General features: G+C 29.0%; 3 protein-coding genes across 9 annotated transcripts in view; 1 reads left to right on the top strand and 2 right to left on the bottom strand.

Moving 5' to 3' along the window:
- The window catches only part of sky (GTPase-activating protein skywalker), a 25,153-nt gene extending 24,879 nt beyond the window's left edge, over positions 1–274 (bottom strand). The window contains exon 1 of the mRNA XM_067350302.1: positions 135–274. The gene's annotated coding sequence lies outside the window, so the exon portion shown is untranslated. The remainder of the gene's footprint in view (positions 1–134) is intronic.
- On the top strand, positions 126–7,627 carry Ide (Insulin degrading metalloproteinase). 3 transcript variants are annotated; one of them, XM_067350282.1, is made up of 15 exons: positions 126–263; positions 584–830; positions 1,570–1,772; positions 2,111–2,611; positions 2,837–3,039; positions 3,191–3,439; positions 3,750–4,142; positions 4,428–4,537; positions 4,644–4,788; positions 5,036–5,146; positions 5,220–5,340; positions 5,572–5,778; positions 6,110–6,402; positions 6,597–6,806; positions 6,978–7,627. In XM_067350282.1, exons 2-15 carry the CDS (start codon positions 775–777, stop codon positions 7,227–7,229), a joined length of 3,054 nt encoding a protein of 1,017 aa, XP_067206383.1. In that variant the 5' UTR covers positions 126–263; positions 584–774; the 3' UTR covers positions 7,230–7,627. The 3 variants fall into 3 exon arrangements, with proteins under 3 accessions (XP_067206383.1, XP_012215276.2, XP_012215277.2); XM_012359854.2 differs by lacking the exon at positions 126–263 and adding an exon at positions 321–512; XM_012359853.2 differs by lacking the exon at positions 584–830.
- Positions 7,598–14,033, bottom strand: LOC105667717 (putative leucine-rich repeat-containing protein DDB_G0290503). Of its 5 annotated transcripts, none has more exons than XM_067350272.1 (7): positions 13,583–14,033; positions 13,297–13,418; positions 9,252–13,146; positions 8,957–9,070; positions 8,663–8,813; positions 8,281–8,475; positions 7,598–8,203 (listed from the first exon to the last, which is right to left on the bottom strand). In XM_067350272.1, exons 3-7 carry the CDS (start codon positions 13,122–13,124, stop codon positions 8,145–8,147), a joined length of 4,392 nt encoding a protein of 1,463 aa, XP_067206373.1. In that variant the 5' UTR covers positions 13,125–13,146; positions 13,297–13,418; positions 13,583–14,033; the 3' UTR covers positions 7,598–8,144. The 5 variants fall into 5 exon arrangements, with proteins under 5 accessions (XP_067206373.1, XP_067206375.1, XP_067206372.1 ...); XM_067350274.1 differs by lacking the exon at positions 13,297–13,418 and having other exon boundaries at positions 9,252–10,576; positions 10,694–13,146; XM_067350271.1 differs by lacking the exon at positions 13,297–13,418 and having other exon boundaries at positions 13,483–14,033.

The following is a 14,033-nucleotide window of genomic DNA, read 5'->3' as shown; positions in this document are numbered from 1 at the left end:
TTAACATTTTCGCGGCCGCTTACGTATTTTTACGTTTATATTTTGATGTAAGACAGGAGCCGGTCACATATTTTTACATTTAAAGTGTTAAAACAAAATTGTTATCCATTAACGTTACTCGTTGACCGACATACCTATGTAATCGGTTTTCTCGTGCTCGTTTGATGGTTCGACTTTGCAAATTTATCTCAAATGTTCGCCGTCCGTGCGTTAAAATCTCGCATCCTAATCGTATCGCCCACGCGATCTTTTCTACTTTCCAGGTATGCGTATACTCATTTCTTTGTAGACACGACCACACTATCCGCACACCTTGATCTATGCGTACCTGATATCTCACAGTATTTGTACTGTCATCATTCGAAGTGTACATCGATCAATAAGCTTTGTAAATTGTACTTACCGTCGCAAATTCCCTCAGTGAACACTTTCGCGATAATATCGAGAGAATGTCACGACATTTAATCGCTCAGTGAAATTATAATTGTTCAAGCGAAAATCTAACCTCAAAAGTAACGAGTGACTTGTTGTTTTTCAATGATATCTTTTCCTTTTCGTTACAATATGATAGACTTTTTTATAGATTAATCTATTGTTTATCTTCTGATCGTGGGAAATGAGATAAAACGTGCGTACGAGGAAGTACACATTGTTCACGTATTTTTTCACAAAGCAATCACGTTCGCTGAAAGTTATTGTTGCGTGTGAAATTTAGGTGAAAAGAGATAAATTCGGTTGTATTATATTGCAAAGTTTTATCTTTGGTATTTCACGATGGCGTCGTTTTGTGAGAATGACAAGATTCCACTTGCGGAGAGTTGTGAATACAAGTAAGAATTCTGTCTTTTAGTCATTTGATCCATTGTACATCAACTGAGCAGTAATGTAAATTATACATTGAGGTCAATGTCTATAAAACTTTTTATATCATTTACTAAAGTTCTGCTTTTCTTTCTTGAGGTTATCCTTATAACTATTACAAGATTTGCCCTACTATAGAAAGAACTTTAATCTAACTTGTTATCTTAAGAATTAGAACGAAGAAGAGAAACTACTTGAAAAAGATGACTTCAATGTACAGTTTTAGACTTAAATATAAATGAAGAAATATACACACACGCACACACGCACAGTAAATTTATGAATAGGAGATAAAAACTGATATCTATAAATTACATATTTGTATAAACATTGTTTGTTAAAAGTATATATTTAAAAATTAATATTATACAGAGAATACTCAAGATTAATCATATCAATTTTTCATTTAATTTTATAGTATATATATGAGTAATATCAATGAAAAGTATTGTAATTGCATTTTTAGACATCTGTAGTTAATTAGTTTGCTCCATAAAATATTGTAACTTTGATTCATGTAATTTTGCAGTTACATGATCTATTGCTCTATTAATATTAAACTTGATATGTTAATGAGTTAATATTTTCATATTATTTTTATATTTATACTTAATATCATTATTCAATACTTTACTCAATACTTTACTCAATACTTTAATTATAATTATTCCAATTTTAAAGTTTTTGCTTCTTTTATCATGTTTGCAGGAGTAAAACTTTGGAATCCGAGGCCACAGTCAGCAATATGGCATCAATTTCTTCACATATAGAAAAGCGATATGATGGCATAATAAAATCACAGAATGATGACAGATCGTATAGAGGATTAATGCTGTCTAATAAAATGAAAGTGCTTTTAATAAGCGATCCAACGACCGATAAGAGTGCTGTTGCGCTGGATGTTAATATTGGTAATTTTAATCATATTATTTTGTTGCTTTAGAAATAAGATATTATAGAAAGCACTAATTTTTTATTAATGTATTAAAAATATTGGATTCTGAATTACAATAGAAGATTAGCAAGTAATTACTTAGCAAATATTTATCTAATTATTTAATTATGTCTAATTAATTAAACCAAATAAATTAAAATGTAATTTTGATGGAATGTCAAGTGATATAGGAAAAGCATAAACAACTTTCTTGATGAATTAATATGTTTAATATTTTTTTATATATTCTTATATTTGCTTGATTGTTAAATTATTGATTTCTTGGTTTAATTAGAAATAAAATGTGTGTTACAGGCTATATGTGCGATCCGGATGATCTACCTGGATTAGCACACTTCTGCGAACATATGTTGTTTTTGGGAACAGAAAAATTCCCACAACAAAATGACTACAATATGTATTTGTCACAGAATGGCGGCGTGAGCAATGCCTTCACGCACGTAGATCACACTGTTTACAATTTTGATATAAGTCCGACGAAATTAGTAGGCGCTTTAGATCGCTTTGCCCAATTTTTCTTAAAGCCTCTTTTCACTGAGACCTTGACCGAACTGGAGTTGAATGCCATCAATTCAGAACATGAGAAAAATTTGTCAAATGATACTTGGCGGTTCGATCAATTGGACAAATCATCTGCAAGCCCGGACCATCCTTTTTCGAAATTTGGTACAGGCAATAGAGAAACGTTAGACATAATACCAAAGCAAAAGGGCATCAGCGTTAGGAACAGATTACTCGATTTCCATGAAAAGTATTATTCCGCGAATATTATGTCACTGTGCATTCTTGGCAAAGGTAAGGCTATTATTTATTGTATATCATTATATCACGTAAGGATCCATTTATCATGATCAGACCACATTTTTTCTTAAACATGTAAAATTGAATGTTTTTTTTAAACTTTAATTTGTAATAAAATATAACATCTAATTATTTTGAGTGGGAAATTGGATGTAATAATTTTTGTGGTGTATAATGTTTATTAGATATTATATTAATGAATAAATTTTATATTTATAGAGTCTTTGGACGAACTTGAACATATAGCAATAAACCTTTTCTCGGAGGTACGAAACAAGGAAGTTGAAGTTCCAATGTGGCCTGATCATCCGTTTAAGGATGAGCACTTTTGTACAAAGTGGTACATTATCCCGATAAAGGACATGAGAAACCTAGACATTACGTTTCCTTTGCCTGATTTGAAGCAACATTTTCGGTCCTCGGTAATTTTTCTTTTAGTTAATACTTCGTATTAATATATTATTTTATACAACTTACAAATTATATTTGAATTTTAAAATGATACATAATATTATTTACCTATTATTTTATGTAAATAATTTAATTTAATAATATGATATGTTGTTGATGTAGCCTGCACATTATGTCTCTTATTTACTGGGACATGAAGGAGAAGGATCGTTACTGTCAGCTTTGAAGGCCAAGGGTTGGTGTAACTCTCTGGAGTCTGGAAAACGCAGTGGCGCCAGAGGCTTCTGTTTTTTCAGCGTTGTTGTCGATCTAACTGAGGAAGGTATTAAGCATGTCGACGATATTGTTACACTGACGTTTCAGTATATCAGTATGCTTAAAAAGAAGGGCCCGATTGAGTGGATCTATAATGTAATTGATTAAATTAAAATATAAATATAAAATATAATTTTTTATGCAGAATGCCTGGCAAATTATGGTATAATCAGCGAGAAAGTAGAAAATATATTTTGCTACGTACTGACGTCTTTGTATTAATTATGAAGTTTCTTTTTATAACAAATTATGTGCAAAATTTTGGTTTATATAAAAAAGCAATTTTTAGATTTCTTGTTTCTCTCATGAGAAATATGTTTTTGCTGATTGTATCGTAATTCACCGGATGTTTCGCATCTTAAATCTATATGTCACGTATAGAGTAATACAATTTTTACATTTTCAGGAATATAATGACATCGCAAATATGAATTTCCGTTTTAAAGAGAAGTTCTCGCCTCGTTCTTACGTAACTTCTGTGGTGCAAGCGCTGCAGGAATTTCCTATGAACGAAGTTCTGTGCGCAGAATATATTTACACCGAGTGGCGGCCGGACTTAATCGATGAAGTCATGAAATACTTGACTCCGAAAAATATCAGGATTCACGTGGTCGCGAAAGCGTACGAAAGTATAGCGAATGAAACTGAAAGTTGGTACGGCACTAAATACAAGAAAGAGAAAATACCGGCGGATATAATCAGCATGTGGGAGAACGTTAGCGATAATCCAGATTTGCAGTTGCCTTCTAAAAATGAATTTATAGCCACTAAATTTGATATCAAGTCAAATGAAACTAACGTAATTAACTAATATCACTTTTTTTGCAATATTAATCCGTGAGCACTTCCTGGTGACAACAAAATAAAATTTTCATTAAGGTTAAATCGGATTATGTCAAAACTTGTTATGAAATACATTGAATAATAATATAAGTGTAATAATATAAGTGTTAATTGAGTTAACTTTAAATTGAAATATATTTTTTTAACGAATATATGTGACACAAGGATACGCGCCAGTGCTTATGGATATAATCGTACTGTTTGCATATCATTATGTGTATTAACTGCTGAACTTTTGCAGGTAGAAAAATTTCCTATTATTATAGAAGATACACCATATGTAAGACTTTGGTATAAAAAAGATGATGAATTTCTTGTACCGAGAGCTAGAATGATCTTCGACTTCGTCAGGTACGTAATAAGCTTGAATAATAATTAAATGATTAAACTGGACTAATGCATAATCACCGAAGATTATGTATAGCGTAATTAATTTCTTTGTTTTATTTTTCTGTAGTCCGTTGGCCTATATGGATCCCATTAGTTGCAATTTAAATAATATGTTTGTCCAGCTATTTCGCGATTCTCTCAATGAATACGCGTATGCCGCTGATTTAGCTGGTTTACAGTGGGAGCTTAGTAACAGCAAATATGGAATAATAGTGAGTAAATACATAATTACAATAATAAATAATAATATTTTAAAATCTCGTATAATCTGTGGTCAGAGTTCAGCATTATTGGGATAAGTTTTTATCTAGTTATTACTTTGGCAAATCAAATCTTATTCTTCATTTGTTGTTTGGTATTTGTACACATGTTCAACTCTGCTTCCATATAGTAATATTTAAATTATTTATAAATTGAAAAATATCTGTAACTTGAGAAAAAGATTTATTGTTTTCCTAGCTTGCTATAGGTGGTTACGATGAGAAGCAACGTGTGTTATTAGAAAAAATCATGGACCGAATGGTAAACTTTAAGATTGATCCGAAGAGATTTGAAATCCTAAAGGAAAACGTATGTACAAGATATAAAATTAGTCTTTTTAAATTAGTCAAATTACAATATACTTATATCGAATGGCTTGCAGTATATCAGGAGTTTGAAAAATTTCGTGGCTGAACAACCGTACCAACATGCAGTCTATTATCTTGCAGTCTTGTTAGCGGAGCAAGTTTGGGTCAAGGACGAATTATTGGAAGCAACTGCTTGTAAGTGTATATGATATTTGTTTGTTTTACGAATTAAACGAAATTTTTTAAAAATTTCTTTTAAATCAATTGCAATGCTATTCAAGATATATAATTAGATATTAAATTTTTAATTTAAATAATATATATATATATCTAATGTCACATGATTACATATTTATTATATATTTAAATATTTAATGAAAAATAACGTGTTTAAATATTTAAACTATTAAAATCTTTATATTACAGATCTAACTATTGAAAGAGTTGAACAGTTTGTTCTCCAACTTCTCAGTAAGGTGCACGTGGAGTGTTTAATACATGGTAACATCACTATGGCAGAAGCTACAGATGTAGTTAGATTAATCGAATCTAAATTGACAAGTTCACTGCCCAATATAATGCCATTATTACAAAGGCAATTAATACTGTTTCGCGAAATCAAGCTGGAAGACGGTAAGCTTATGATATTCGAATTTTACTTATAATAAAAGATAATATACTTAGATAATTATTAATTTATAAAAAATATACTTTGAATGTGAAAGATTTTATCACTCGTATCTTTTGATGAATTTAAATTAATATAATTATTATAAAGAAAAAAATATAAGCATAAAAAAAACTTTAATCTTGATACATTTAGAGGATAAATGCTAAAAAATTTATTTGAAAAGATTATCTTAATAATTTTTTTAGAAGTTTGAAATGCAGATTATTAATAAATAAATTAATTTAATGTAAGAAGTTTCCAACAATATTATGTAACAATATATATTCATTGCAGGCTGCCATTTTGTATTTGAAACGGAAAATAAATTGCACAAAAGTTCATGTACAGAAGTATATTATCAAACTGGTTTGCAATCGACAGAATCAAATATACTTTTAGAGCTCTTAGCACAAATTATTTCGGAACCTTGTTTTAATACTTTAAGAACCAAGGAACAATTAGGCTACATAGTATTTAGTGGTGTGCGCAGAACGAACGGATCACAAGGCTTGCGAATTATAGTTCAAAGTGACAAACATCCGCAATATGTTGAAAAACGAATTGATGCATTTATGGATTCTATACTGGTAAGCAATATAAAAAACTATAGCAATAGTGATATATGAAGTGTTGATACGTAAATTGTTAAAGTCACACTTTATTGCATGTTTTTTAATTTATAATAAAAATCTTGTAATAGTACCGTAGTTGAATTAATTTTGAAGGACAAATTTCTTAAATATCTCTATTAAAACTAATCTCTATCTACATTACATTTCAGCATCATATATCTGATATGTCAGACGAACAATACGACAGGCACAAGAAAGCTCTAGCTACATTGCGTCTTGAAAAACCGAAAAAGTTGAGCTCTCAATGTGCTATATTTTGGAGCGAAATTTCAAGTCAACAATTCAACTTCGATAGAGCGAATATCGAAGTAGCTTACTTAAAGACTATAACGCGGGAGCAATTACTTAATTTTTATAAGGTAACTACAATTTATCGTGTTTTATGTCGTTTTACATATAGAGTATATCGTAATTTAAAAGAGAATATTTTCTTGTGGGAAAATGAGTGAATATGGAATACAATTTTTTTACATAAAGTTTTTAAAGAAATAGTTTAGAGATTGGAAAAAAATTAATAATATGTCTTTTAGGAAATTATATATGGCGAAGCCCGGCATAAATTGTCGATACACGTGATATCCACAGCAACGGGTGGTACATCGATGGAAGAAAGTACAACCAATTCGGATACCGAAATTGAAAAAGTTGCCGATACGCTAGCCAATGGAGAAATTAAGAAAATTGAGGATATCTTGTCGTTTAAAATTGGTCAATCTTTATATCCTCTATTAAAACCGTTCAAGGAATACCCCAGAAAGGGCATACGCTCTTCTAAATTATAAAATAAGTATAAAAGTGTAACACAATGATAGCAAATTAAAATGCAGATAATTTTATAGACGTATTATAACTTCTGACTGCATAATTTACTTTTATAAATTGATTAATAATTTAATTTATGCTGCTCGAAGAAAAATCAGTAATTAAATTAATAGATTAATTAGTGTTTATAATTAATGTTTATAGTATAAATCTAACATATTGAATTTATATATATATAAATAATAACTTAGGCAATTATTGCTTTTTATTATTACATCATTGAAATTTTGTAAAATTAGATCGAGTTTTCCTGTCATAAACAATAATATGGGAAATTATTTGGTGTGGTTGCACAATCGTATTTTCTGAGCAATAATTAATATCACAATTATACATAAATAAAACATTTGTACTTTAATCTTTTCATTTGTCCATCTTATTACACATAATAATTATTATATTCATATGGCAAATATTTAATATGGTACATATTATAAATTAAATAAGTCAAAATATAAGATTGATAAATTGTTGTATAGGCGATAATGAATCAAGTGAAACTCAAACGTTACGTAAAATCGTTCGTTACAATCATACTTTCAATATTATAATATTATAATAACAATATTATAATTATAATTATAATATAATATAATTATAATTATAATATAACAATATTATAATTATATATAATAACAATGTTATAATTATATATAACAACTATTATTATAATAATTATTATAATATTATAATGAAAAAAAAATATTTTAATTCAAAATAAAACTTTCATTTTTGTTCCCTCGATTTATTCATGATAAAGCTATGTATCGCATAAAAAGTGAAGTTCTCAACAACAGAATGTTGTATGTTTAATATGTCTTACTTTATAACTATACTAAATACATAAGTTTTTCTTTCCTTTGACTTTTTGAATTTTAAGAATGACTTACTTTTAATCGTTTTTTTCTGACCGCAGATTGTTTAATTTCAAAATCTGAAAGGACATACAATTATATTATTATATTGATAAAAAAAGTTCAACTTTGCAGTAATTAGTTATATTTGGTTTACCTGAAGTATATCTTTTACGCTTGTGACCTGAGATTTTCAACTTTAAATCTCTTTTGTTTGTTTGCCGATTATTTATTTTTGGTGATTTTGACTCAGTAGAAATAACATTGCTATGAGAAGCCAATATATCTGACTTTTCCAAATAAGGAGGCAATCTTTCTCGTACGGTAACAGTGCTGATTTCATTAATATTCACTATAAAATAAAATAAAATTAGTCTCTCAAGCATGCAATAAGAATATGTTCAAAAAAACCACATATCGTAAAAAATAATTTATTTTTTGAATATGTTTTATTTTTATGTTATAAGGAAATTTTTTTTTCTATTTGAAAGTACAAAACATAACATTTCTATTAATTGGAAGAAAGAAAAGCTGTTTACCTATTTTATATGGTTTTCGTTCTTTGCCAGTAGCAAAAACACAAGATGTGGTATCCACTTTTTTTCGCATAATTTTGTACTTATGTTTACCGAATTTTATCGTGTCCCCCTTTATCGTAAGGAATTGATCTTGTAAATTGTACTGTAGAACCTATAAATTAATTCATAAATATATGTATAATAAGTACCATCTAGTAAAGAAACAAAAAGATCCTGGCTATAAATAAAAAGGGCGAAAAATATACAAATATTCATATGCAATAAATTTTTCAAATACAAATTTACAACAGTTACCTTATTTGGAATGTTTAAGATAAAAGCTTCATCGTCATCAGAAATATCCGCCAGTGTGAAACTCGTTGGTAATGTTTCCACAAGTAATTTTTGGGCTTCGACTAATTGCTGCAACTGAAAAATTAAAAGGTCAAGGTAATATTCGCACAGTAATTTCTGTGCAGCTGTGCAAAGATAAAACATGTATAAAGCTGTATTAAACACGATAAAACTGTATTAAAACATCCTTTAATACAGTAACGATAATAATTTTATTATTTAACTTATATTTAATTTGATGATTAAAGTTACTTACGTTGTATGGTCTTTCGTAGTGAGAAATATCGAGCCCAGACCTACAGCTAGTCTCAAGGTCATCGGTGCGGACGCTATGCTCCCATTGATTACTTTTATTACGCATGTTCTCCTTATCCAACGAAGATTGATTATCTTTCGAAAATTGATTCGAATTGTTATTATTGCACGAAACATTACTTTCAGAAATTCTCAGAGAGAATTCTGAAAGAGTATCCTTTGGAGAACTCAATGAAGAACGTTCAATGTCTTCCACATGTTCATCGTTATTATTTACATTTTCAGAGCACCGTGTTTCTTTCAATAGATTCTTGTTCGCAGCAGATTTAAGTGAACTATTCTCATACGTGCATTTTGTTGAGAGTACAGTTTTGTCGGATTTTTTCTTTATTTCTTCCTTCATTTTCGTTGCGTTTTGTTTAATCACATCTTTTGTGGAAACTGAAGTCTTTTTGCTGCAAATATCTTCGCTGGATGAAATATCTATCGATATAATATCGATTTGTTTACAAGCGTGATTAGACTCATCATTAAGGCTATCATTTTCACTGCAATGGCTGACATCGGAATTGTTAATGGATTTCCTCGAAATTTCAGTGACATCTTCGGCATTGTCGCTGTCACTGGAATCACTATTTACAACCAAGTTTAATTTCGCTTGCTGCTGAAGACGCTTTTGAGTTTGAAGTGATAAACGTGTATTCTTCTGTGTGTTCTCCTCTTCATTATCAGTTTCCACCGTTGATGTATCATTATTAATTTCTTTTACGTCTATCACTTCGTCTTGCCAATTGACATTTGAACGATTGATTGAAGCATTATTTTTTAAAGGAGTATATTCATTAGTGTCATTAATATTATCTACTTTTTTAATGTCGCTGTTAAAATTATCAGTTTTTATATTTATTATCTTATATTTTGTGTTGATTATTTCAGTACATGTAATTTTAGGTAAATGCAATTTTTTAGTATCGCATGAATCTTTTAATTTTATATCTGTTTTATCTTCTTTTATTGAAGAAATCTTTATGTCCTCATCAATCTGACTTAATTGTTGGAAATTCTTCCCTTCTTTTTCAGAAAATTCTTTGACTTCTTTGTTATCTCGTTCGTTTAATGTGTTATTAGATTTTGAGTGCTCATTCTTACATTCTTTTTTGGGAGACAGCAACGACTGTTTTTGAATATCGCTCTCTGACTTCACTGTGTGCATCTTATCCTCCTTTATTGAAATTTCTGTATCTTTATGAACTTGGTTTAACTGAAGGGAATTCTTCACTTCTTCTTCGTCAAAGGACTCCTTTGTTTCTTTGCTACTTTGTTCTCCTGTAATATTATTATCAGATTTTGAATGTGTGTCTTTTAAACGTCCTTGCTTAGGAGACAGCAGTTGTTGCTTTTGGGTATTGTGGAATTCTTCTGTTTTGACAAATTGCGTCTTACCTTCCTGATTGATTGAAATCTCTGTGTCCTTATCATCTTTATTTAATTGGAGATTCTTCATTTCTTCTTTTTCATGGAAACTTTTTATTGTTTTCTTATCTTGCTTCTCTAAAATATGACCGTATGATTTTGAGTCTGCATCCTTTGTATGATCTTGCTTAGGGGATAATGATAGCTGCTTCTTAATATTACGTAACTTATCTACTTTTACAAAATGCGTTTCACCTTCCTGATTTATTGTGGAAAGCTCTACGTCCTTATCAGGAGAGGAATTCTTTATCTCTTCTTCTTCAGAATGTATATCCGTCACTTCTTTATTATCTTGTTCTAGTAAACAGTCGTCATAAATTTTCAGATGCGTATTATTTTTATCTTCTTTAGAGTCTTTCAAATCATTTGTATCAGGTACATTAGTACTCTTCTTTGGGTGTTTAGGGGAAACAATTTTCTTTGCAACATTCGGACTCGTTGAACTTTTTATATTGGATTTTTCAATTTTGAAAAACTTATCTTGTGAATCGTCATCAAATCCAGAGTCTTTATGTTGGTCGAATGATGATGTCTCTGGCGACGAATTAGACATCTTAGGTACATTGATTCGTTTCTTTTTTAATGGGGTGCTGTGTCTACTAGAATTTACAGTAGACAAATGTAACTGATCATGATTCAATCTATTTTCTATATTTTTATCTGTGTTAATATTTTTGTCATTATTTGTGAAATTGACTTCTTCTAACACTGATGTTAAATTTCTTCTAACATTTTTTAATAATTTAGATTTGTAAGAATTGCAGTTATCTGTGTTTATTAGATGTTCATTATTTGCTTGTGTTAATTTCTCACTATTATTTTCTTCCAATGTAATAGAATTTAATTCATCATTGAAATCATTAATGTTTTCTGTTGATTTCGATAGAGTTACTTTACAATGCGGACTTTGTGAATCCGATTTAACTTTTGATTCATTTAACACTGTATCTTGAGGTCTATAAATCTGTTCTTTACTTTCATCAAAAACTTCTATTTTACTAGATATTATACCATCTTCAGAATTTGATGTAATAGGATTTAATTCATTATTAAAATCATTGTTTTCTGTTGATTTCGATGGAGTTGCTTTACAATGTGGACTTTGTGACTCCAATTTAGCATTTGATTCATTTAGTGCTGCATCTTGATGTCCATAAATCTGTTCTTTATTTTCATCGAAAACTTCTATTTTACTAGATATTATACCATCTTCAGAATTTGATGTAATAGGATTTAATTCATTATTAAAATCATTAATATTTTCTGTTGATTCCGACGAAGTTGCTTTACAATGTGGACTTTGTAACTCCAATTTAGCATTTGATTCATTTAGTGCTGCATCTTGATGTCCATAAATCTGTTCTGTACTTTCATTGAAAACTTCTATTTTACTAGATATTATACTATCTTCAGAATTTTGTGTAATAGAATTTAATTCATTATTAAAATCATTAATGTCTTCTGTCGACTTAGACGGAGTTGCACTATAATGTGAACTTTGTGAATCTAAATCAGAAGTTAAATCATTTAACACCCTATTTTGATGTTCATAATTCTGTACTTTATTTTCACTTATAACTTTTATTTCATTAAGTATTGTATTATCTTCAGAATATAATTTGTTTACCATTACGTTGGAACCTTTATTATTCTTCTTTGTTTTTCTATTTCTGGATTTTATTGTATTAGATAATGTACTGCTTTGGCAAGTCAATTGTTGAGAAAAGGATTGGTTGTTAAACTGTGTCTTCAAAAAGTTGCATTCTTCATCTTCAGAAGTGTCTTTTTCATTATTCGAAATATTTGTAGATGTTCTGTTATCAGACAAGTGCGATACATCTCTTTGTCTTATAACTTCTTGCCAACCTATGTTAATATATTTATTAGATGTATTATGTTTTGTTTCCAATGATTTATTCCTTTGTACTCTATGCTTGTTCTGTACTTCTGTGTTTTTTCTTTGTTCTCTTTGGTCATCCTTTCTTTTAAGTTTGGTGTTCTTAATATTCTTAGTATTTTTAGTATTCTTAGTATTGTTCTTGCTTTTATATGTTTTATAATTCACATCACTAGCAAAATTATATGTTTTTTTAGTTCTTTCAGCTATATACTTGGCCTGTGTTGATTCAGAACTGTATATAATGCTATAATCAACGTCAGTGAGATAGCCAGGATCATCGGTATCAGGGTCTTCTTCCAAATATCGCAGGATATTAGTTTTTAAATCTATGTAGTCTTTATAATCTTTCACACCATATTTTTTTAGTTCTGCATTAATTACTTTTGTCCTTTTTCGTATTTTCTGCGATGATACAAATGTATGTAATAAAGAGTTATCAATCATTCTGTTTTTTACAGAATTGTCTGTAATTTGCCAAGTAATACTTTTGTTGGAATGCATGATGCTTTACTTTACTTCACATCTAAAAAAATAAAATAAAAAATATGTAGAAAAAATTTTTAAAAAATGTTAATTTAAATGAAATTTTTGTAAGCAAAATATAAAAATAATATCGTCGTTACCATAGAAAAAAAATATATATTAAACATTATTGCAATACTAAATTTTCTACCTTAATCAAAGTGTGCAAGGTATTGAGACTAGTATTTTTCTTGTTAATAGTGCAACTTCGTGAGAGATACGCTACAGCGTATTCTTTATAATAATATTTTTACAGATATAATAAACTTTATTCTAGAAGTAATTAATTATTTTATAAATACAACTATTTTCTTAAAACATAAACTGGTTTTCTAACCTCAAACATGACATTTGATAATTTATATTTTTTACATTATCACATTGTGAGTGATTTTTTCATTATCACATTTTTATTTTGCATATTATAAAATACGTACAGAAATACAATTTTACTGCAACCAGAAAAGAAATCTTCACTTTATATGACTAACAATAATATTGAAAACCACGTTTCGTATCTTTCAAATTTGGTAAATAATATGTACTTTGTGTGAATGTATCACAATGCAATTCTACACGCAATAAGAGACAGTTATATATACAAAGCATTAGAGAAAAAGAAAGGAAGGAAAAGTGTGGCGTGTGCAACTACGAATTAAGTACCGCGCAATAATCACGCGTGCTAGCAGACGTCTTGATCATGTAATTTCCTTTCGTAAACAAGATGAATATCAGATGCTCAGCATATTGATATTACATGTAATAAAAATATTTAATCATTTCATAAAAATTTAGAGAAATGAGATGTATATTTTTATTTACTGACGTACTGTATTAATGTATAGAAATACAGAGTACTACGTAGATAGTGTAGGAGATATGATTGGT

Source organism: Linepithema humile, chromosome 2 (genome assembly GCF_040581485.1).
Source record: "Linepithema humile isolate Giens D197 chromosome 2, Lhum_UNIL_v1.0, whole genome shotgun sequence".
NCBI lineage: Eukaryota > Metazoa > Arthropoda > Insecta > Hymenoptera > Formicidae > Linepithema > Linepithema humile.
Note: the sequence above shows the minus strand (reverse complement) of the source record. Positions and strands in the feature narration are given on the sequence as shown.